The following is a 24881-nucleotide window of genomic DNA, read 5'->3' on the forward strand; positions in this document are numbered from 1 at the left end:
AAAAAAAAAGTGGCTGTACTGAGTCAGAACAATTGGTGGTTCTGATTGTGATAGGATTTTGGCCAGCTGTTTGAGAACCTTTCTTCTTGTCCCAGGGCAGCTGAATTTCTTGAAGAACCATTGCTGATGAGGCTTTCTGAACACCTTGTAAATATTCCCATATATATTATATTTTCCATTTGTCCACTAGTTATTTTGTCTAATCTGCTTTGTAGGACCACAAACTTGTTGATCTGTGATTTTCTGGACCTCACTAAGACAGAAAAAATTCTTCCTCAGATGACAGTCCTCTGGGATTAGATCTAGTTTTAAGCACAAGGTTAAAAAGGTTGAGCACAGGGTTACACAGCACAATTCATATTAAGAGTACTACAAACTAGACAGTGAACAAAGTACTACATCTGAAAATATCTCCTTGATGTTTTTAACTGAGATGAAAGAAAGGTGTCCCTTCTCTGGAACTAGCTGTCCCAACTAAAGATTTTACTGCCTACCAAGTTGAGGCTTAGCTGGTGAAAAGGCTTTAAGTAGAGCTGTTGAATATATTACCAGAAAACTCAATTTGTGAGATGGGTTAGTGATCACAGTGAATAAGGCTACATTTTTTTTTGCCTACGGTTGTTTGGGGAACACTTGCACAGAAAGGTCAGCTGCTTGACCCAAAGGGCAATAACTCAATTGGTGGCAGCATGGGACGACTGGAACTGGTAAGGCTTGAAGGCAGCATGGGACGACTGGAACTGGTAAGGCTTGAAGGCAGCATAACTGGATGCAGAAGATGCTGTCTTATGGCTTGATTGTTCTAGTTATAATATGTAATGCCTATTTTTTGACTGTACTGTAACTTTCTCTATTTTCAGATGCCTTCAATGTCTGACAAAGAACCTTTCCAGGTATGCAGCAGATATTAAGCCATTGCCACCCAACATAAAGGATAAACTGATTAAATTAATGAGTAGGCAAGGGCAAATAACTGATTCAAATATCAGTCAGGTAAGAACCCATTCAAAACTGTTCTGTCTGTCATAGTTAATACACGAGGATGAACTAAACTAAAACTGCTTACATGAGACAACAGATAAATTCAGGCCTGCTTTCTCTGTCTGTGTCTTTACAATTTTTTTTTTCTTAAACTTCATAATGTTAGTAGTCCTGTATTAGTAATAATAAGATTATGTTTATAGTGACAAGTAAATTAAAAATGTTCTCCCTTCACTGATAATTGACTTCTGTGTAATCAGCTGACATATGTTATCCCTTTTCAGTATGGGGAAACTAGACTCTATTGCAAACTAGTCTCTGTTCCTGAGTGTAGTATGTTTCGAGAAGCTAGTGCATAATTTAATAATGAAAATATTTCAGGAACTTGTTAGGTTTCTGCTACGTTCTGTTGACATATTGCACATGATCTCCATATAATTTATTTAAGTCTTGATTCTTTGAAATATGATGATGCTAGGACTAGAAATTGATGGTTCAAATTCTCTCATCCCTTTTGCTCACTGATGTGTTTCAGTGTTCCAAAATGAAACCAGTTAACTGGTTGACTTTTTCTTTAGCTATAAATTCAGAGGCACGTCTATTTTGGTATCTGTCTGCTGTTATCTTGTTGAGCCTCAAAGGGAGGCATGAGAACTGAGGAAAGCTAAAGGTTGGCCTTGGTGAAACAGAAACCCAAGGACTCCCTGTTCAATCTAACTCAGAAGAGGCAAATAGTTTCTCAGAGTCTGAATAGTGAAGCCAAGATTAGAGGCAGAATCAGAAGTTCTGTGGAAAACTTATGAATAAAAAAAATATCTTTAGTATGCACTTTTTTTTGATTGTACAAAATAGGTCTCTGAGTAAAAATCAGTCTTATTCATTTATCTTATTTTGGAAACTGTGAGTTGACAAAATTTGTTTTAGGCTATCTTTTGAGTAAGTAATCCTTTCTAAGCATCCTAAGAGATGTGTATAATTAAAACGATATGATTGTGTGTGTATAAATGTACAAAACCTTTTAGGATATCTTTAGTCTGGAAAGAAACTAGAGTTTAAGTGACAGTCTTTTCCTCTGTCCCTTTGTAAAATCTCATCTGTCTTTGTCTTCATTCAGCAGTTAATCAGTGCCTTCTCTTGGAGCCTGTTTTCCGTCTGACACTGGGATATTCTGTTCTGGTTCTTTTTCTCATGTGTTTTTCCTTTCTCTGTTCCTGTGATTTCCTGCAGTTCTGTCCTTAGCTGTCATCACATTTCTTGGGCATGTTATGCGATGGCTTTCTTTGCTAACAATTTCCAGGTTTACCTCACTTGCATTTAAAAAAAAAATGCTGGCCACCTCTTGGATTCTGAATTCATACTGTTTCTCAATACCATTTTGCTCTTCAGTTTTCCTGTTCTTTCATCTTGAAGATATTCTTGTTGCTCAGCATAACAACAATTACTTATCTTGTTTAAGGTCTTCTTACTATTCCTTGCTCGTACCATGTATAACCAAAGTATTCTACACATGACACATTTGCAATGTCTCGATTAGTCTTCCATATGGATAAGGAGTCATTTTTGTTTGCTATTGCTTCTATCCTGCCCTTTCATAGTCTCCACAGTATAGCAGCTAGATCTGCTCTGTTGGAATTTTCCAGGCTATGCTATCTCATTTGCTTTTATGCATGTCCTTTCTTTGGTGTTGTTTAAGCATTTTGCTTAAAGTTAAATTTCTTCCAGTTGAAATTTTGTTAATCCGCACTTATGTATAAGCTTCTATTTCATCTCATACCTTCCTGTTCTTGCCTGGATTTGTGTTATCGTGTGTTTTTTTTCCTTACTCTGCTTTTTGCTTGGAGCAGCCTTCCATGACATGCATGCTTAACTCCTTATTCCAACTGACTTTTACCACAAAGATCTATAAAGCCATTCAGCATATGTCCACAGGATATAAATCTGTACTTTAATCTCCTGTACTCTGCATCCAATCGGTCCTTACTCTATGTAAAATTCCATCTTCTTTGAGACATTAGGTTTTATTGTATGCATTCAGTGAATATGAACTTGTGAATAACAATAGAAAGCAAACCTCTAAGCAGTACCTGAGCAGGTGAAGAATCATGCACTAGGGAAACTTAATACTCTAGCAGTACTTTAAATAGGCAGTACTCTGATAGTATTGTTGCTTCTCATTTAGACTTCCTTGCACCTAATGGTACTTTTTCTCATAAGATTTCTCATGTGGCTTCAAAACCAGCAGTTTGCTCACTTTTGTTATGTCCTAGGCAATTTGGAATTGTGAAAGAAAGCCAACAGTCAGGGAAAGCATCTTGAATAAATGTTGATGGTCACTTTGGCTTTGAGCACTCCATCTATTGGCTGTTTTAGTTCCTTAGATATGAATTCAGAAATATGAGTGAAATAAAAGCTGAATGGTATCTTGAGAAAACTGCTCACAAGTGTATTGTGGATATGTTGGTGGTTTTGTGGCACAAAGAGACATATTTGAGGCTTTTGGCATTTGAGGAGAAAAAGCTGTCAAAGGTCTGCCATTCATTTTGCAGAAAGTTTGCAATTACAATCTACTAGAAGTTTTTGCTTTTTTCAAAAGGCTTATTTGACTTAGTAAAGATTTAGCATCTTATATATTTGCAAACCAGAAAAACAGTATTCTTTGTAATATCTTTATTATACCTGCTAGAGAGGTGAACCTGAGAAAGGAATGGGCCTTTAACAAGCCTGTCAGCTATCCTGTTATCTTTGCTTGTGTGTGGTAACTTACCCTATGCTTTTATCCTTGTGAGTTAAGGAAGGGAGTGACAAGCTGAAGGAAGTAGTATAAGGTAGTGTGAAAACCTTATCTAATGCTTGCCTATTGGTCCGAAGAACAGCTCAGCAAAGGTGTAGACTGTTTACACAGGAGGGGGGCTATAAACAGTATTTATTAAAAAGTATTAAGAATCCTTGAGAATTAAATTAGGGGTAAGATATATGGCTGTTGTTACTAAAGCCTGAGGCCTTCCATTGCTTTGGATGTAAATTTCATAAATATCCTCTTGGGGAAGATTTCACAAAAAGCCCAACCTATGGTCTTGTGGGAGCAAAGGAGCTTTTTTAATGAGGATTTGGTACCTCCTCATGGTATGATAATGAGATTGCTTGTTTATGAGAAAAAGAGTATGTGTGTGTGTGTATGTGAGAAAAATGCTTTGGGGCAAAATATATTTCAAATATTACCCTTAACTGTTCAGCAGATTTAAATTTTGATCACAGACAGTGTTTTTTTTACACTTCAGATTTATGCCATAGTTGTGCTGGGATATTTGAGGGTATTATCCTTGGTAAATGTATCTGTGCTGGCAGAAGCACTAGTGTTAGCAACTGTACCATCAAAATAGTACTTCCACTGTTTAAATAGTAGTTTAAATAATAGTGTTAATGTGCTCCTACTCTGGATGTGATCACAGAAACTGAACATTCATGCTGAAGGAGATGAGCTGTTGCCACAAATATACTGAATTTTCTGTAGAGTTTTTAGTTCCTAGGATTGGTAACCCCATCTTCTAGTGAATATTTTCTTAAAGTTCTATGTGATGTCTAACATTACAAGTATTTTAGATAGAAATATGCATGTTCTATGACATAGCAGAGTTTGACTGAAATGGTATTTTTTTCGTTACAGGTGTTGCACCCTGCTGTAGAGTCTCTAGACCTCCGAGACTGTGATATTTCAGATAATGCATTATTGCAGCTTTATAACTGCAAGCAACTGAAAAAAATCAACTTAAATTCTTGCAAAGAAAACAGATTGGGAATCACTTCAGAAGGTATGCTATCTGTGCACAGATAACTGGGATCTGATTTCTGTTTTATTTTTCATGTTAGATTGGAGTAAATTGCAAAAAAAATATATTTGGTTTAAAAAATCCCCAATGCCACACCAGTACTAATTAAAGTCACTTCAGTGGTGTAAATTATAGGCCTAGAGAACTGATTATCTTACGAGAGAGAGCTATCAGGTTACTCTCATGCTAGGTTTCTGGTAAAACTATGCTACATTTGATCATATTTTCCACTTCATCTTAATTATTCCTTTCTCAAAACTTGTTCCAAGACCTTACCAGTATCACTAGGGTTGAAGTTTCAGGCTTGTGATATCCTAAATTGCTTTTTTATCCTTTTTTATCCTTTTAAAATTAAATGTATTTGTTATAAAATAAGCTTATATAATATTTTCTGACTTAAAAGACTTGACTTACTTTAGGACTTTAGGATTTCAGGTGTTACTTTTAACCTCCAGTTTCAAGTTGTATCAGGAGCTAGTAGCTTAAAAGAATTAAGCTTGCTGAGTTTTACTTGCCACAAGTTTTGTTTTGTGTTTTGATGACGCTCTTTTGCTCCATCATTAACTCATCCTTATTAAAACCAGGCTAAATATTAATTTAGTATTGAGCTAATGTATAGTGAACTTCATATCAGTCTTGGATTGTATTTTCTTACCACTGCATAGTGATACACTTATCTTTTTACTTAAGTAATTGGTTAAACTTTTAAAAATTGATTTTATTTTATTTATTTTCAGTGTCACCTTTTGACCCCTATGATATAGTTTACAATGGTCTTCCCTCCATGTCTGCATCTGTCCACTGATTTCCAGTATGGTTCTTAAGGTAGCAGTAAAGCTAGAGCTCTTTATGTATACTTTTAATCTATTTGGATAGAGATTCCTGATGACTTTGCAATTAAAACTGGGAATTCTAGTTCTTTATTTGCAAGTTCCTAGTCCATTCAACTTTACTAACTTTCCTATTTATAAACTGAGACCTTTTTAAACTGAGAGTCAGTTATGAAGCCTTTAATTTAAGCTGGAACAGTTCTTTATTACTCATCTCAATTACATACAGAAAAAAAAAAAACAACCCCAAACCACCCCATTTTAAGGCAGTGTTACCTTTTACTAAGTCAATAGCAGGTGGGGGTTTTTCGGTTGGTTTTTTTCTTTGGATGGATTTGCGGTTTTTTGGTTTGGTTTTTTGTGTGTGTTGTTTTTGTTTGGTTGTTTGTTTGTTTGTTTTTTTAAAAAGAAACTTGCTGGCTACCACATCCAGAAATATCATTACTTGGAAATATTTGGTTTGTACATTGCATGTGGAACATTTAGTGTCCCTTAATACAATATCCGGTAGTATTTACTTCTCTGTCAAAATCAACTACCACTACTGTCTCTTCTATCATTCTTTGCAAAGTGGTTCTGACCCAAGCAAGTACTATTTTGTCCGTGTTTCTTTGAAGTTCCTACATAGTAACGTATCTTAATAGCATTCAACTTTTCTATCTATCTGGAAGTTATGTAATTTCCTGTACCACTGTAATCATCATGTTTCCATCACAGAATCATAGAATGGTTAGGGTTAGAAGGGACCTTAGAGATCATCTAGTTCCGACCCCCCTGCCATGGGCAGGGATACCTCCCACTAGACCAGGTTGCTCAAAGCCTCATCCAGCCTGGCCTTGAACACCTCCAGGGATGGGGCATCCACGACTTTCCTGGCCAACCTGTTCCAGTGCCTCATCACCCTCATAGTAAAGAATTTCTTCCTAATATCTAGTCTAAATTTGCCCTCTTCCAGTTTAAAACCATTACCCCTCGTCCTGTTGCTACATGTCCTTGTAAAAAGCCCCTCCCCGTCTCTCCTGTAGGCCCCCTTCAGGTACTGGAAGGCTGCTGGAAGGTCTCCCCCGGAGCCTTCTGTTCTCCAGGCTAAACATCCCCAACTCTCTCAGCCTGTCCTCACAGGGGAGGTGTTCCAGCCCTCTGATCATCTTTGTGGCCCTCCTCTGGACCCATTCCAATAGCTCGACGTCCTTCTTGCATTGGGGAGCCCAGGTAGGGTCTCACAAGAGCAGCAGTTACACCTCTTAGTCATCACAGCACAATATGAATTTACGTACAAGCATACCGCAATACGTTGTTTTGTCTTAAGAAATAGTGCACACTGAGTAGTATATGACGTGCCTGAGCATGGCTACTCGTGAACTTTTTCAAATCACATTGAGAGGACATTGCTATTTCTGAGTCCTCTCTGTCTGTCTGCACTGGCAAGCCAGCCCTGAGTCCAAGTGAAAGAAGAGGGCCACAGAATGATTAGTGTTGCTAGAGATTCAAACTTTGACATTGCAGTCCAAAAGCAGCAGTGTCAGCCCAGTAATTGCTGCCAGTGCTCCAACTACCTGTAGGGATCACAAGCCTATCACTGGAGTGCAGCACTGAGGAGAGCGGGCAGTCTCCTCTTCCTGCCTTTCAAACCTGCCTGGGACTTCAGGTGAGGCTGGAGAAGGGCTCTCCCAGCGGCAGGGATGGTCATTGTGCCATCCTTCTAGCTCACGAACAGGAAAGTGACGCTGGAGATTTCAGTCTTGGTGGGGCGATTCCTCTGTTTCTTCTTCAGCTTTGGGGTTAGCCTGGCATTTGCAGCTGCGGGTACCAGTCCTGGAGCATCCTCTAGAAGTGCTGAGCCCTTTGTGAGGTGCATGGACACCCCTGCCCTGTCTGAAGTGCTTCTTCTGGGTGTAAGAGTGGGTGACAAAGCCAACTGGACAAGGCTCTTGGTCAGGCTGGCAAGACTCCCTAGAGCAGGAGCATGGCAGCCACTTGCTGCGAAGGAGATGGGCAAGTAGGAGCTTGTCCAGTTTCCAATGTTGCCTCCAGTGAAAAGAAGGTCCACAGAGGCAGGGTGAGTCAGCGTGCTAGAAACTTGGGAGAGCTGCAGTTGATGGGATGATCCTCTGGGCCTTCAACTCAAAAGAGCCCCAAAGAAGACATGCGAGGCAAAATAAGAAAATAAGAAAGGAAAAAAACCCGGTGAGACTGCTCTCATCATCAGCAAGCATTCAAAATCCTTGTGAGGTGCCAAAACAGCTGCCTGAAGTAGGTCCTCTCCCCCTCAGAACCCAATGGAGCCCTAAGCCAGCCTGGAAACTGATCTAGAACCATAAAGTGATCTGGAACAATAAAGTGGTCTAGAACCATAAAGTGAGTGAGAACACAGTCTAGAACCATGAAGCGATCTAGAACCTGATCTAGAACCATAAAGCTATCTAAGAACATAGTCTAGAACCATCACTTCTGCTAGGACCTGCCCTGGAACCAAGAAGTGGTCCTGAACGTGTTGATGTCAGGTAAACCATTCTTCTCTGGAATCTGTATCAGAACTGGCAAGATGTGACAAAAAGTCATCTAGAACAAAAAAAAAACAAGCTAGAAGGTGGTCTAGAATAATGATCTAGAACATAGTCTAGAACCTCGAAGCTATCTAGAACCTGATCTAGACCCATAAAGTGAGCTAGGACGTAGTCTAGAACCACCTCCCTGCCAAAACCCCAACCCCAGAATTCAGACCTGCTCTAACTGCACCAGCACCATCCCAGCTCTACAAACAACTGACTGTAAAGGACTCACTGCCTGTCAAAGGCCCTGATAAGGGAAGGCCCTTGGATGTCTCAAACATCTTGGTTGTGCAATAATCCTATTCCTTGCTGATAAGAAGAAGTGAAGAATGCACCAAAGGCTGTACTCCCCTCACTAACCAAGGACAAACTTTCACTTAACAAGGTCGTCACCCCCAGCTTGAAGGCACCAACAAAGAAAGTTCAGCCAAAGTTAATCCAATACAGGGTCTGCAGGACCTCCAACCCAAATTTAATCCTTGAAATAAGTTCCTTTTATTAATTGCATCTGTAGTTTTTGTACTTCTATGCAAATATTTTGGTTCTTACTAACTGTCAGGGCTCTGAGGGCACCAACAGACCCTAATGGCCACTACTGGGCTCGCCTGCCGTGCCCACCTATACCACCTGCCCGTGGATCTTCAGTCCTGGCCTGAGCTCTGTTAGTAGGTGTACCTGGTTCCTGTTCTGCTTCTGAAGTATTGTTTTGATTTCTTGAATTGACCTTGACATGACCTCTTACCTTGCTTTTTGCCTGATATTCATGGCACCATCAGTGGGACCTAGCACTATCTCATCAGTCTGCTTTCAAGCCATTGGCTTTTTTTCATGAGCTCACTGAGATGATACCTCATGTATAATATAATAACCCTCAGATATCCCTCAGCAGTATGAAAGGGAATTCAACATTTAGAAATTTTTATCAACTCTAGCATTGTTCATTGTAATTTTATTTTTCTCATCCTTGAATTAAAATAAACCAACCACAAAATTGTTTTGTTGTACAGAGTCTTGCTGGCATGGCATGAGATGAATTCAATGACCAGGGGACAGCATATTGGATTCAGTGTGGTGATTATGTTAAAAAATTAATGATTCTTTAAATTGTTCTGTTTCTTCGACAGGTGTCATTGCGCTGGCCTTATCCTGTCCTTACTTGCGTGAAGCGTCTTTTAAAAGGTGCTGTGATATAACTGACAGTGGAGTTCTTGCTCTTGCACTCAACTGCCAGTTCTTACAAGTAGTGAACTTGGGTAGCTGTTCAGGCATCATGGATGCATCTCTGCAGGCACTAGGAGAAAACTGCAAATTTCTTCACAGTGTGGACTTTTCATCTACTCAGGTAACTATGGTGGCTGTTGGCTAATTGACTTTTATTTGTTTATTTTTTAAGATTGTCATGATAAAATTGAAAGGAGATATTTTTAGCTCTGCTCTTGACAAGATTTAGGACCACAGTTCACTTCCAATTTCCTCCTCTCAAGGAAAAAGAAAAATATGTTTTGCATCTTGGTAACCAGAAAAAATGTACCTTTTGATACTAAAGCATGTATTGTGGACCAAAGATAAAATTTTATTAGAATCTATCTGATTTTATTTTTCAGTATCTTTATTTAGTGCAATAATTTTCTTCAAGTTGTAAAGTAATCCAAAATATTTATTTTAAAGAAAGTAGAATCTTGGACAGATTGTTGTCTGCTTTCAGTTAGGACAAACTGACCTGAATAATAATAATATGGGAGGTCAAACAATATAAGCCCCTAATAGATGTAAACACTCCATAATTAGTTCTAGTTCAAGAGTGACTGTGCTTTCTGAATGGCTCATTAGAGTCGTGTTACAGAGGCAACACAGAGAAAATGACGGGTAAAATGTTAGAAAGGGCAGGTAAAAGGATTTAACAACAGTTAGTATTTAGCATAAGAAGGGGGAAATCAGCTGCAACAGCAATACTGTAACATACTTCATAATTACAATAAGATAATGAAGTGAGTGAAAGGATTTTTTGCAGTAAATTGGGTTGACTGTGATGGTGAGTGATTGTGTTGAATATGTCAGGCAAGAGCATTCATAATGAAGTGTCAGCTCTAAATGTGCTGTCATCTTGATGACCTGCTAAGCTAGGTACTGACAATACCTGCCATTCTTATAGGCCTTTATGTGCCTACATGGTGTGACATTCTTGTCCATTCTCCATTCGCACTGATTTGACCCTTTCTGTTACAGTTCTGTACAGTAGACTTGCAAGAGGGCCAGAAGCTATAAGACAATTAGTGGAATGGGAATGTTATAGTTGAATTGAGACAAATTGAGTACAACATGGATTTATCGAATATAAATCCTTTATTAAGGTAGGAAAGCAAAAGCAGCGCTGGGCGGCCTGGGAGTCACAGCTCCACCAAGGCTTGTGAATTCAAGCAAGCTGAGCAACCCTTTTTATCCTTGTAGAGGTCGATTTCAATATCTTTGGTACGCCCCTCTACTTCTTCTGTGATCGTGGCTTTTTCCATCTTCTTGCTTCAGGCAGTTTCAATAAAAAGGTCAGCAATAAATTTGGCTTATGCAAACATTCTTCTTATACAGTTAATTGGATCAAGGTTTAAACAAAGGCACATATTGCTATGGTAACATAACATAGTGGTTTTACTGATTGCTTAAGATAACACATTTCTATAGTATTGTGGTTTAACTCTTATCTAAACAGGATGTCCCCATGTCTGGTACAGCGAGAATGTTTTTCTTGCTGCACTTGTCTGATCAGCAAATTGTCTCTGGTCACTTATTACAATTCCCCCCTTCTTTTATTTATAAGTAATTTGCTGATCAAACCTAGACAATACGTCGCAGGCCACTTCTAATTTAAGATTTTCGTCCAATATCGCTTTCATTTCCAGTTCTGACTGTTTTATCACCATTAGTTGTACTTTCTCCAACCTTCTTTTAACCAAAGTTACAAGCTTGTTAATGATACATGGTCCAAAAGTCAGAGCCAACAATAACATTATAAGGGGTCCTACTAGAGTAGAGATTAAAGTAGTTAGCCATGGTGACTGATTAAACCAAGACTCATACCAGGAGGACTGAGCCTCTCATTCTCGCTTTCTTTTCTCCAATCCTTCCCTCAATTTTGCTAATGAATCCCTTACCACCCCGGTATGGTCGGCATAAAAACAACACTCTTTGCCTAGGGCAGCACATAACCCTCCTTGTTGGTTACAAGAACAAAAGGTCCAATCCTCTTCGATTCTGCAAAACTACCTCTGATAATGAGGTCGTGATTTTTCTAAATAAGAAATAGATTTTTCTATGCGGGACAGATCCTCGTCTACTGCAGCTCTTAAGGATGTGAGACTCTGCTGTTGTTGCACCAAGGAGGTTATGCCAGTGGTGGTCCCAGCAACCCCTAATCCAAGTAGAGTAGCTATAGTGATTGCAGATATTGGTTTTCTTTTACTGATTTCATGCCTTAAATTGCTCCAATGCAAATACATAGTCTCCTCCTCATGTAGGAGGATTCTAGGTACTACAGTAACCTGTACACAAAATTCTGAGGCATTTTTCTTGAGAATAGCAGTGGACAAACATGGTGTCAGTCCAGTTATAGAACAAACCCACCATGCCCCAGGACTAGGTAAAACCCATTTAGTAGTAGATGTAAAGTTTTGAGTCTGGTTGGCGCATAGGGTTCTTCTCCCATTCGTTACCTTTCTTTTACACCAACCGCTCCCGCTCCCTCTGACCTGTTGGAGAGTAATTCCCACTTTTCGTTCTTTCCAATTACATCTAGAGGGATTATCCTCGGTAGAGGTATTAAAAGGAGATGGTACAGCTATCCCCTCATAAAAAGGGGGCTTTATATCGTAGCATAACCAACAAGAACTGGTAAAATTTGGATTTGTTGCGTTTAAAGCTTGATAGGCTGCCTGCATTACAGCCTATAAATGTTCATCATTTTTGGAGGCTTCGTCCACCTTTTCCGTAGGGGTTGAGTATGTCCGTTGGGAAACTGTGGAGTTCTCTGCCTTTGGCTTTTTCTTTTTACCCTTCTGCCCTTTAATAAATCGGTTGGGCCCTACTGCTTGTGATGTTTTTATTTCATGTTTTTGAATGAATATTAATCCCCCTCTATCGGTTCCAGGTTCCCAATATCTCATTCCCCAGGTGCGTCCTATTAACCATGAGGGGTCTTCGGGTTTTAGAACTGTTAAGTATATTTTGTCACATTTGCTGTGACCTATGCTTCCCCCTGAAATATCTACTTGAGGTGGTGTTCCGCAACCATCGGGACCCCATCGCAACCGTAAAAACTTATCTTGGGTGTTTGGTGCCCATGATGAGGCAAGGGTTTCACAGCCCCAATATGCGCAGTAATAGTGGTTTGGAAAATTACAATAACCTTTTCCTGGGTTAGAATTTGGGCAAAAATAATGGCTCTTCTGATTAAGGCACGGTTGTATAGGTACTAAATCACAGAGGTATGTTAGAAAACTTGGAGCACCTGCCGTAACATTAGACTGTAACACAACAGGACCTTCCCATCGACCTAAGGTCCAATTGAAGGGTTGGTGCTCACTTTCAGTGGTGATGCTAATCAGCATCATTACTAGAATACCAGCTTTCATTTTCCCCACCGTTCAATACCTCTCTGCCTCTCCTCATCTACTCTTTTGCAGAGAGCAACGGGATATCAATATCTTCTCGGCAGCAGCAGGTAGTCTTCAGGGGAATACTGCTGGTCCTCTTTTGTCGTGCCTTTTGTTAATTTATCGACAATTCTCAAGATCTAAGGGGTTGGTTGTCTTTCGCCTTTCAAATATACTTCTGCCTGTTTCGTTGTTGGGCTCGTTTCCAGGCAAATCTTACGGCACACTGCCCCAAGACTTTATACCAATCTGTTTCGTAGATTTCCCAATGTTCGGGTTCTAACAATTCCCACCCACAAAATAATTTATGAATTTCTACTCGAGCCCCTTGGTCTCTTGTACTCATCAAAATATTACGGCATTTCATACAATAAGGTTGTCTTTTAAATGAAACACTAGACCATTCTTTGCCACAATTTAAGCATTGACAAACAGTCCAACCTAAATGTCCGGAAGTAGGGTGTTTTATGCAGGGTATACCATCGATGTCTTCTATTCTGGGTGTTTCAGGTATTTCTGTCTCTGTTTCACAACAGAAGGGAAAAAGAACTGAGGGGTTCCTATTAGTTTATATAGTCCAGTTCCCCTGGTCTGGTTAGGTATCCTTTCTTCCCTCCTCCAAGGTGCAAAATATACCTGTCGTAAAGTATCTCTAGGTGATATCTGGAACCATTGATATAAACTATCTCTTACCTCTCCTCTGGAGTGATTCATTCACTTGATTTGTTTTTACTTATTTTTATTCGGAAGTTTCCTGGTTCGGAAGTTACAGTCCATCTTTCTGGGGAGATAGGTCCTTTTAATTCTGCTGGCATGAGTCCATCCCTTTTCTGCTGTTCATACGGCTGTATCTGTGGTAAGTAAAACAACAAAGGGTCCTTCCCAGCGGGGTGTTAAAGAGGCTTCTTTCCAGGTTTTGATGAGCACCTGGTCTCCAGGCTGGATTCGGTGTATGGAAACGTCCAAGGGAGGTCTCTGTACTACTAAGCCCTTTTTCCTTAACTCCTGTCTTCTCTTCGTAAGTTCTAAAATGTATTCTGTTAAAATTTTATCCTTAAGCTTGGGATGTTCCACTAATAATCCAAAGTCGTATGGCATCCCGTACAACATTTCAAAGGGGGATATACCAGCATCTGTTCTTGGCTGAGTTCTAATGTAAAGCAAGGCTAACGGTAAACATTTAACCCAGTTCATTTTTGTTTCTACCATAAGTTTGGTTAGGTGTTTCTTTATTTCCCCATTCATTCTTTCTACTTTTCCAGAACTCTGTGGATGCCAAGGAGTATGGTATTCCCATTTTGTATCGAACAGTTTGGTTGTTTCTTTAATTATTTTGCATGTAAAGTGTGGGCCGCGGTCTGAGTAAATTACCGCAATGGTCCCATACCTTGGAATAATTTCTTCCAAGAGAATTTTAATGACTGTCTTTGCAGTAGCTCTTACCACAGGAAAGGCTTCTACAAAGTGCGTAAGGTGATCAACGAAGACTAATAAATACTGATATCTCCCAACCTTCGGCAATTCGGTAAAGTCTGCCTGTATTTTCTCAAAGGGTCTCTTAGCCAATTCACGACCTCTTTGAACTTTTTCCCTAAGTTGCCGTTTATTTACCTTGTGACAGGTTAAACATCCTTCTAAGATTCTTTTGGCCAGGCCCTATATTCTGACGCAAGCGTAATTTATCTGAAATTGATCCACTAAAGCCTGAATTCCCCAATGAGTTTTACGGTGTAACTTATTCAGTACTCCCCGTGCTAATCCTATTGGAAGAATCTCCCAACCACCTGGTAGTAACCATTTATCACCATCTCTTCTTGCTCCAATTTGTTTTAACTTGTCCAATTCCTGGAGAGTGAAAGTTTTATCTATTTTCAGTTTTTCAGATTCAGACTCCTCTCCTAAGGTCTGAACCATTAATAATGCCGCCCGTTTCACCTCCGCGTCGTCTAAGTTGTTTCCTCTTATCACGTGGGTTAGTCCCTTTTGATGTCCTTTTACATGGACTATGGCTATTTTTAATGGTCCTCTTAATGCCTTTAAAACTTCCAGGATTAGCTTTTCATGGACTGACCCCTTCCCCTGGGTGTTAATCAGGCGTCTCTCTTCCCAGATTTTTCCAAAAGTATGCACCACTCCAAAGGCATATTTTGAATCCGTATAAATAGTCCCAATTTTATTTTCTAAGAGTTTTAATGCTCTTAACATAGCATATAACTCACATGCCTGCGCGGACCAAGCTTTACTTAATGGTCCTGATTCTTTTACTTGGAAGGTATACCCATCTACAATAGCATATCCTGATTTCCGTTGTCCTTCGACCACTTGTGAGGAGCCATCCACAAACAATTTCTCTCCTTCATCTAATTCATCTTCCTCTAAATCTTCCCTTATTTTAGTCTGCAGATTTATTAGTTGGAGACAGTCATGTGTCAAATCTTCTCTAGGTTCCCCATATAAAAATTGGGCAGGATTCTGAATAGAGGTTGTTTCTACTTCCAACCTATGGGAGTTAATTAAGATTCCTTCATAATTTAGCAATCAACTGTCTGTAAGCCACTTATCAGCTCATTGTTGCAGTACTCCTCATATATTATGGTGGGGTGAATACCTTTAGTTCACCTCCCAAGGTGACTTTTCCAACTTCTTCTACCAATAATGCAGCAGCCACTATTGCTTGCAAGTAAGTGGGCCACCCGCGACGTACGGGATCCAGTATTTTAGAATAATATCCTACAGGCTTTCTCTGCCCTGCCCATCCTTGGGTTAGAACCCCATAAGCTGTCCCATTATCCACGTTGATAAAAAGTTGGAAGGGTTTACAGATATCAGGTAAACTGAGGACAGGTGCGTCTGTCAGGTCTCTTTTTATATTCTCCCAGCACTCCTCATCTTCAGGGGTCCATTTTACCTGCCCGTTCTTCGTTAATTTTTCATACAAGAATTTTACTGCTGTAATTTTCTATCCACTGTCGACAATACCCTAATAATCCTAATAACTGTCTTATCTGCCTTTTATTAGCGGGCGCTGTTAGAGACAGAATTCCTTTTACTCTTTCGGGGTCTAATTTCTTGTGTCCCCTCGTGAGCCAATGCCCCAGATATTTTACCTCTTCCTGAGTAAACTGTAATTTGGACTTGGAAATTTTTAATCCCTTGAGGCCTAAAAAGTTCAACAATTTGATACTCTCACTCCTGACTTCTTCTTGAGTTTTTCCAGCAATCAATAAGTCATCCACATATTGTATTAGAATCAGTCCCTTACTCAATTCATAGGATTCCAACAGCTGTTCTAGAGCTTGTCCAAACAAGTACGGGGATTCTGTAAATCCCTGGGGCAAAACGGTCCATCGTAATTGTTGTTTCCTACGGGTTTTGGGGTCCTCCCATTCGAAAGCAAAATAGTCTCTACATTTTTCTTCTAAGGGACAGGCCCAAAAGGCATCCTTTAAATCTATAACACTATACCATTTATAATCCGGACTTAACTGATTAAGTATAGTGTGCGGGTTGGCTACCACAGGGAATCGGGTAATAGTTCGTTCATTTACAGCTCTCAGATCTTGCACTAGGCGATAGGACCCATCCGGCTTCTGTACCGGTAATATGGGTGTATTGTGAGGGGACATATAGGGTTCCAAGAGGCCTTGGGCTAAAAGTCTCTCAATTACTGGCTGCAACCCTTCTCTTCCTTCTCTGGAGATGGGATACTGTTTTATCCTAATTGGCTGGTCGGGGTCTTTTATGAAGACTGTGATTGGTTTGATATTCAGTTTCCCCACCGACCCTGGACTGTACCAAGTTTCTGGGTTAATCTTGGCTTCATCTTCTGCGGTCAATAAGCATAATCTCACTTAATTTTTCCTTATCTACTTCCAAATTGATTCCTAACTCTACCATTAGGTCTCATCCTAGAAGATTGTACTCAGCTTCTGGGACCAACATCCTATTCCATATTTATTCAGAGCTTCTATTGCTACATTCCTTACCAAGGGCACCTTGAAAAGTTCCCCTTTTGCACCAATTACTTGGAGTTTATCTTTTGATTCAATACACCCAGATGGTAATTGTTGGACTGTTGATCTTTTGTCGCCCAAGTCCACAAGGAACTCAAACACTTCATGCTGGGGACCCAATTTTAATTTTATCAAGGGCTCAGTAACCTTGGGGGTCCCCAGTAAATAGAGCCCCTGACCCCCCCTAATCTTCCTTAAAAACTTCCTCATCCTGCATTCTTTGCCGACAGTTTCTTTTTAAGTGTCCCTTTTTGTGACAATAAAAACATTCTATGTCGTGCGGGTTCGATCTCTTACTTCTTTAATCTACTGGGCCCTTTCGGGGATTCTCTTTTCTCCTGTCCCGATTTTGCCCTTCTCTCACAGCTGTCATAAGGATTCTGGCCTGTTTCTTTTGGCTCTCTTCTTCTCTTCTTACATATACCCTCTGGGCCTCTCGCAATAATTCATCTAACCCTTTGTCTTGCCAGTCTTCTATCTTTTCTAATTTTTTTCTTATATCTGTCCAAGATTTCGCTACAAATTGAGTTTTCAGCAGGGCCTGACCCACTGGGCTATCAGGGTCTAACCCGCAGTATAACTGTCAACTTTTTCTTAATCTTTCTAGCCATTCGGTAGGGGTCTCATCTTTCTTTTGTTGTTCATTAAAGGCTTTATTAATGTTTTGCCCCCTGGGTACAGAATCCCTAATTCCCTGAATTATCGTATCCCGGAGATCAACCATGTTATTTCTATGTGCGGGGTCTTGGTTGTCCCAATTAGGCCGCTGTAGGGGCCATTTTAAATCTCTGCTGGGACCATGCTGATGTCTCTGATCCCAATGCCTCATGCCCACTGTTCTGATCATTCCTCGTTCTTCGTTTGTGAACAAGATCCTTACAATAGATTCCATCTCATCCCAAGTATAAATGTTAGGGCCAAGGAATTGATCAAAACGTTCTGCCACACCCAATGGGTCTTCTAACAAGTGCCCCATTACTTTTTTAAATTCCCTCATATCCCCGGAGCTGTACCAATACAAATCCAACTCCGGGTTGTGGTCCCCCCATAGCAGTCTCCCTTAATGGATGCAATAAATTTTCCGCCCCTCTTTCTCTGGTTTGGCTTCTGGTTACTCTCTGATTGGGAGGAGCCTCTTCCTCAGGTTCTGAGGGGGCTGATGGAGGGGGATCCCACTCAGGATCTTGTGTTGGCAGGGGTGGTGGAACATAGTGTGGGGGAGATGCTGGAGGTTCGTCTATATCCCACCTTTTCTTCCTATCATTTTTCTTTTATTTTAATGGATATAAATTAGTGGTCTGAGTTGTGTCCAGAATCCATAAAAAAGGCATATTCACTCTCCTCCTTGTTAAATGGTTGTTTGTTGTTAACATATGTGTTTAATTGTTGGCATATCCAATCCTCAAAAGATCCGTAAATTGGCCAATATAAATATTTTCTTATCTGTTTTCCTCCCCATATTTCCATACAATAATAGACCATTTTCTCCCTGGACTTCCCTTTTCGAGAAGGGGAACTGTCCCAATATTGGATCATTAGGCCTAACGGGCTATCCGGGGGTATATCGAGGAGCCCACCCCCACCCCGTTTCTCCTACATGGAACCAGAAGCCTTACTCTTCTTCTTTCCCATCCTCCGAGAGTGCCTTCTTTCACTCAAAATTCACTCACTTCCCTCCATTCGTGGCCCACGCCCTCGCGGACAATGGGAACCGCACTATTAGGAGGTCCACACTCAGTTCGCCAGGTGGACTACTAAGTCCAGTGGACGTGTCAGTCACCTGCACCCTGGGTACCCAATCCCCGACCGAACAGAACCGCAAAATACTTACTCACCACCGAGTCTTTGTCTGGCTCTTCGTGCACAAAAATTATGGGGAACTGCAGTATCTTTTTTCTTTTTGCTTTCCTATCTCAGTTCGGAAAATCCAGGTGAGCTAAGTTGAAATCTCCTCTGGGACCAATCCAGAGATGGGGCATCCTCCCAGAGTTGAATTCCGAATCAGCTGTCTGGATCCGAGTCACGGCACCAAATTTGTTATACTTGAATTGAGACAAATTGAGTCCAACATGGATTTATCAAATATAAATCCTTTATTAAGGTAGGAAAGCAAAAGCAGCGCTGGGCGGCCTGGGAGTCACAGCTCCACTAAGGCTTGTAAATTCAAGCAAGCTGAGCAACCCTTTTTATTCTCGTAGAGGTCGATTTCAATATCTTCGGTACGCCCCTCTACTTCTTCCGTGATCGTGGCTTTTTCCGTCTTCTTCTTGCTTCAGGCAGTTTCAGTAAAAAGGTCAGCAATAAATTTGGCTTATGCAAACATTCTTCTTATACAGTTAATTGGATCAAGGTTTAAACAAAGGCACATATTGCTATGGTAACATAACATAGCGGTTTTACTGATTGCTTAAGATAACACATTTCTATAGTATTGTGGTTTAACTCTTATCTAAACAGGATGTCCCCATGTCTGGTACAGCGAGAATGTTTTTCTTGCTTCACTTGTCTGATCAGCAAATTATCTCTGGTCACTTATTACAGGAATAATCAGATCTTTAAACAGAATTGGGAGCTTGTGGTTTCTGGATTCTAGCTGTTGAATTTGTCTTAGCCTTACTGTCTATATTTGATGACTGCTGTTCCTGACACTTAATATAAGCTCTGAAAAAACTCTGTGTGACAGATCTGCTATCCAATACAGCTTTTGAAGTGGGGAGGAAGTTTAATGAAAGGAATGTCTTTTGTCTCTCCTCTTTCTTGCCGGTAATCATTGCTTCGTGGCTGTCTGTAACCAATCACTGTGATAAATCTTTTAGTTTGAGTGTATCATGACTGCCGTAAGACAGCTTGTTTAAGGGATTTTTGTGTTATACAACTGGTCTGCTTCAAGATAAGTAAAAGTAAGATGGCAGATAAAAGACTGTTATGATTACTTTTTTTTTTTTTCCCAACCCAAGAAACTTCCTTCAGGAACATCTCCAGCAGTCCTGAAAACAGGAGAAAAATCTGTCTAGGTAGAACAGGAGTGCTTTAAACTTTGTAAGTTAAAAGTGCCATGCTCTGATCATAATAGTGTAGCCACTGTTAAATGAGAGAAGGAAGCTGCAGAAATAGTAGTTACACAGTTGGAAACATCCTTGTAGAAAGCCAGGCTGGATCGCATGGCAGTAAAATGCAAGTGTTTAATACTGAAAAAAAATACTTGGATAATTTTCTCTAGAAGCTTAGTTGGGAAGAAAATACTGTAATGTTAAGTGTATTCAGTAACTGCAGGGAGTGAAGAAGTTAATATAATTTTTTTTTTCCACCAGATAGCTGTGTTTGAAAAAATTGAGCTTTAATCCCTTGTGTTAATAACCATGTGTTTTTTTCTCTAGGTAACAGATGATGGCGTTGTAGCACTAGTGAGTGGAACATGTTCAGAGAATTTAAAGGTAACAACCTGATAAATAAATTAACAAAAGCAAATACCTACATTTTTAAAATATTATTATTATTATCAGTATTACTTCAGAGGGATGGTTTTTATTGACTGACTTTTGTTTGTGTATGCACTTGCCGTGATTTTGGTTATGAATTGAATATTTTCTGTCTCTCTGTAGCAGTGCCTCAGACCAGCTTTTTGAGAGCCTCAGTCTTTTCAAAATGAGTTCTCTTCTATTGAATGTAGTATGTTTATTTTAACATGTTGTTTTAGAGAGCTGTATAATAAATGCAAATGAATGATTAACTTTTTCTCTTGATTTTTTTGGAGTTATTTCTTGATTCTGTTGAACGCTGAGACAGAGTTTGTAATGTTTCATGGATTTAAGAAATCAGTTAGCACTTCTGTGTAGGTAAATCTCTAAGTCATTAAAGCAACTGTGAAAGCGAAGTTGTCTTTGCATAAAGATTCTCTAGGCATTGAGACAGTGACAGAATGATGGAGAAGAGGCATCCCATGTCTCTTACCATAAATGATCATCTACTTTTCTATATAGTACATTTCTTATCTGTGTGTGTGTTTTTGCTTTTGTGAAGGCTGTTTTTGAATCCAAGCTATTAATCTAGAAACTAAGATTGGAAACAAGTCATACTTTTGCAAGTTTATAGTGTTTAAAAAAAAAATCCTAAACAAAATACCAGTATTTTTTACCTGGTAGTATTAAGAACCTGGAAAAAATAGAACTGTTATTGTTGTATTTGTAGGGCAAACAGATCTGGGTTTGTTTTTTTCCAGCTGATTTTGTTATTCTGACAATCCTTTTAGTCTTGATAAGTTTTGTGGTACAAGACGAAATTATTATTTGTCAGACCATAGCAATGAGAGATCCTTTTTTATGTACCAGAAGTTACTTGAAAGTATCTTTTAGATAGTTACACCTTTAGCTGTAGCAAAACATTGACTCCAGATTTTCTAAACAACCCTCAGACTATGCGGGTAGTCTTCATAAGATACCTCTCCTATCCAGCCTACAAATGTAAAGCAATGTCTATCACTGTGATTTGGATTAGGTGATCTGGACTAGGTCAGTCTCAAGTCCTCAGTGTATATGTCTCAAACCACAAATATTGTAATAAGTTTTCATAAGTTTATTGTAGTAAGTATGGGTTTGCTATTGAGAGGAGCGGTGTTCTGTAAAGTTCCTGAAGGGTTCCTAGAGGGTTTTGAACTATTTTCCAGCAGTGTTGGTATAATTAATCTGTCAGTATTGTCTTCCCTCTAGTGTGTTATTACTGCCCACAGTTCACAGAGAATTATATTGTTGTGTGTAAGCCCTTTTTCTTCAAACCATAGAAACACAGTTCCATTTATTTTTAATAAACATTTCCAGCTTATGATATGTAGCCTTTGGTGTTTCCTGGTCACATTGCTGTAGTTACTATTTCTTTGAAAGGGCACAGGCTTTCTTTTGTGAGTGCTGCTCATGAATGCCTATGGAAGCTGTAATAGATGAGGAAGAACAAGTTAGGTAGCTTACATAAGACGTGTTTCATCTATAAGTGTTGAAGAAAATAATGTCGAGGTGGTGGGCTTTGATTTCAGAAGAACTAATGGGAAATTTCAGTCATGCCAGACTGAACAGTGATCTGGATTTTGCTTTTTCATTTTCCTGTGCTTAATACTTGTTTCCACTTTCTTAAAAGCCATGTATTTAAGTACTTCTGCATCTGGTTTTTTTGGGCATGGGGTTTTTTTGTTGGTTTGGGGGTTTTTTTGTGGGGGAGGGGGGCTGTACAGTTTTAATAAGGCAAAATTGAATGGTTTTGTGTGGAATTACAATTTTAAAAACAAAACTTGTGTTCTATCAGTATAAACAGCTAGAAGGGTTTAGGTCTCTTGGTTTACAAGCAGTCAGAAAAAGATATTTAGTAGAGAATATAGAATTATTTGCTACAATCTCTTCTTCAGTGTAACTCTTCCTTGTCACAGTCTTCATACCTCTGTTTCATATCATCAGAGTGAAAATTTATAGACAGGGATCTAATGTCAGGTACACAGTGAAAAAAAGCAAGATCTTAACATTCTTAACTAACTGGCAGGCAGACTTCTAGATCTTTTTACTTCATTCAGAGGCATTCAGATTCCACATTTCACTTATTAAAATGAACTAAAAACTACACATATATCAGGTTTTGTATATCTTGCTTCTCTGAATACAATCGTCATTTTCTGTATCATCATTCTGTACAAGGTTGCATTTATTACAAAAGGTCCCTTTCATTTCTGTGTTCCTTCAAGACCCTTGGATTTTATCATTTGGGAGGACACTCTTTTCACAATAAAACAATGGTTTGGGGTTTTTTTTTTTGTTTTTACCCCAGGATCCCCGAAGTATATTTCCCCAAGTCCTATTTTCATTAGATTTGATAGTGTCTTTTCTGCATTTCTTGTATGTTATATTTATTGATATGTAAGGCAGTTTAGAGGGAAAAAAAAAGATGGTAATAATCTGTTAATTTGTTCTGAACTTATTATTTCTTTAGCACATACAACAGGTACTAATTATACAACTGCAGAGAAATGAAGAAGAGAGCAGGTCTTAGTCCAGTCTTAGAAGAAGTTCTTCGACTTCTTTTAGGAACTACATAGACATATAGATAGATAGATATGAGGAACTTCAGCAGAGACTCATGAATCCTGCCTGTTTTGGGAAACCCCAGAGTTCAGTTTGGATTCTGTTCTCCTGGAAAACAAATTGCTGGAAGAATGTGTGTCACAGGAAAAGTGATGGGACTCAAACACTGTAGAATCTAGTTTTCTCAGTTGCCTTGAATGGTATATGTGTTTCAGGAAAACCCAGGTTTATGTGTTTAGTTTTGACTCTTCATAGAAAAGCTGTCTTATTTTCGTGGTCTGTACAGGACCACATACAGGGTCAGTGCACAGAGGAGCAGTGAACAGGTCATAATTTCTTCTGGGTGGGGATCTCTGGAAGTGGTTGGGTAAAGGGAAGTTCTGCTTCCAAAACTATGGCTGCTTTGACAGGCTTTCGGTACTACTATTTTCGTAACAGGAGATACACATGGAACGCTGCGTGAATCTGACCGATGTTGCTGTGGAAGCAGTCCTTACTTGTTGTCCAAAGATACACATTTTTCTGTTCCATGGATGCCCATTGATAACAGGTAAGTCAAATAATGCAGGGAGTAAGAAGGGTAATTACTTCCTGATAGTATCTTTTTCTTGTTGTCTGGAAAAGCACACTATACTTTTTAAATAATCCCAAACAAATAATAACTTCCTAAATAAAATAATAATCATACACTGAGATTTTCAAAGCAAGGTGAGAGTTTTGCTTTAAAATATGGCAACCTGCAGAGAAGAATTTTTTTGTTGTTTCAGAGTTTGTTTGTTTGGGTTTTTTACCCCCTCAACATACTGATGAAGACCCAAAGTTGATGATTAGACTTCAGGAAAACATGTTAGCATCTTAAACCCCTACTCTGTTCCAAGTATGGAACAGCATCCATTTGAGAAACAGTGGAATGGAGTAGGAATGGTCAGCTTGAAAAAAACCCCAAACTTTAGAGATGTTATGATCTATCTTGTTGGATTTTTTTTAAGTTCACTTGGTTGGTGATGCTTTACAGTTACGTGATTGGAGAAAGTACCAAGCAGTTTTGAATTACTGCAGGTATATCTGAAGTGTGATATTGTAGTAGGAAGATAAACATACATGCAGATATATAATTGAATTATTTTTCTGTTTACCTAATTTCTAAATACCACCTATACATATTCTGAATGAATAACAAGAAATTCCTTGGTTCTTTTGTAGATCGTTCCCGAGATGTTTTAGAGCAGCTAGTCATATCAAACAAAATCAAGCAAGTAACATGGACTGTTTACTGATTATTTATCGTGTACGTATGAGTGTAAAGTTTACAGATGGGAGAGCTCTTTCAGAAAACAAGCACCTTGGAGAAATAGCTGGTGACTTTTGGTGACCAGATTGCTTCCCTCCTTGTTCCCACCAGAGGTCTCCGTCGCCATTCCAGTCTTTGCCTGTGAGTCTGGGCTTCCCCATTGTGTCTACTTAGAGCCCTGTCTGTCTTTGTGTCACTGATCATATTTCATTAAGAGGAAAGTTAAACTATAATTAATATTACACTGTCATCACTCAGCCTCCTTGAAGTATCAGATTTGGCTACTGCTTAGCATCTTTTAGCATCTTAGCTACATATGCAAATCCAATTTAAGTAAGTCTCTGTTCTGAGTTTGTAGTCTGAGAGGGTAGTTGCAAATAAAAGTACCAAGCCCAAACCTATTACTGACATTTATGCAGAAGTGTCTGTAAAGTTGGGACTTTCATCTGATAAAAGTCAACAGACAGAACTGGTGAATGGAGTTGGCAATAATTGCAATGCAAATGTATTTGAAATAGTAACAGTCTCCTTTCACCGTGCACTTTTGCTAGGTCTGGAAAAAAACTGTAGGTACCTTTCTTTTGATGTTACTGATGCTGCGGGTTTCTGTTTTTATTTACCACCAAATACTTGCTGGATTTTTACATATCCAAAAGTACAGTCTGTGAACATGGAAACATAAACT

The 24881-nt window shown here is 39.3% G+C and overlaps 1 protein-coding gene across 1 annotated transcript in view; it reads left to right on the forward strand.

Moving 5' to 3' along the window:
- Window positions 1-24881, forward strand: part of AMN1 (antagonist of mitotic exit network 1 homolog (S. cerevisiae)) — a 33854-nt gene that overhangs the window by 4874 nt on the left and 4099 nt on the right. The window contains exons 2-7 of the mRNA XM_010081908.1: window positions 861-993; window positions 4646-4790; window positions 9315-9532; window positions 20224-20280; window positions 23344-23455; window positions 24109-24337. Of these exons, the coding sequence (XP_010080210.1) occupies window positions 861-993; window positions 4646-4790; window positions 9315-9532; window positions 20224-20280; window positions 23344-23455; window positions 24109-24182 (739 nt within the window). The 3' untranslated portion in view covers window positions 24183-24337. The remainder of the gene's footprint in view (window positions 1-860; window positions 994-4645; window positions 4791-9314; window positions 9533-20223; window positions 20281-23343; window positions 23456-24108; window positions 24338-24881) is intronic.

This window comes from Pterocles gutturalis, unplaced genomic scaffold, assembly GCF_000699245.1.
Source record: "Pterocles gutturalis isolate BGI_N339 unplaced genomic scaffold, ASM69924v1 scaffold5044, whole genome shotgun sequence".
In the NCBI taxonomy this organism is placed as follows: Eukaryota; Metazoa; Chordata; class Aves; order Pterocliformes; family Pteroclidae; genus Pterocles; species Pterocles gutturalis.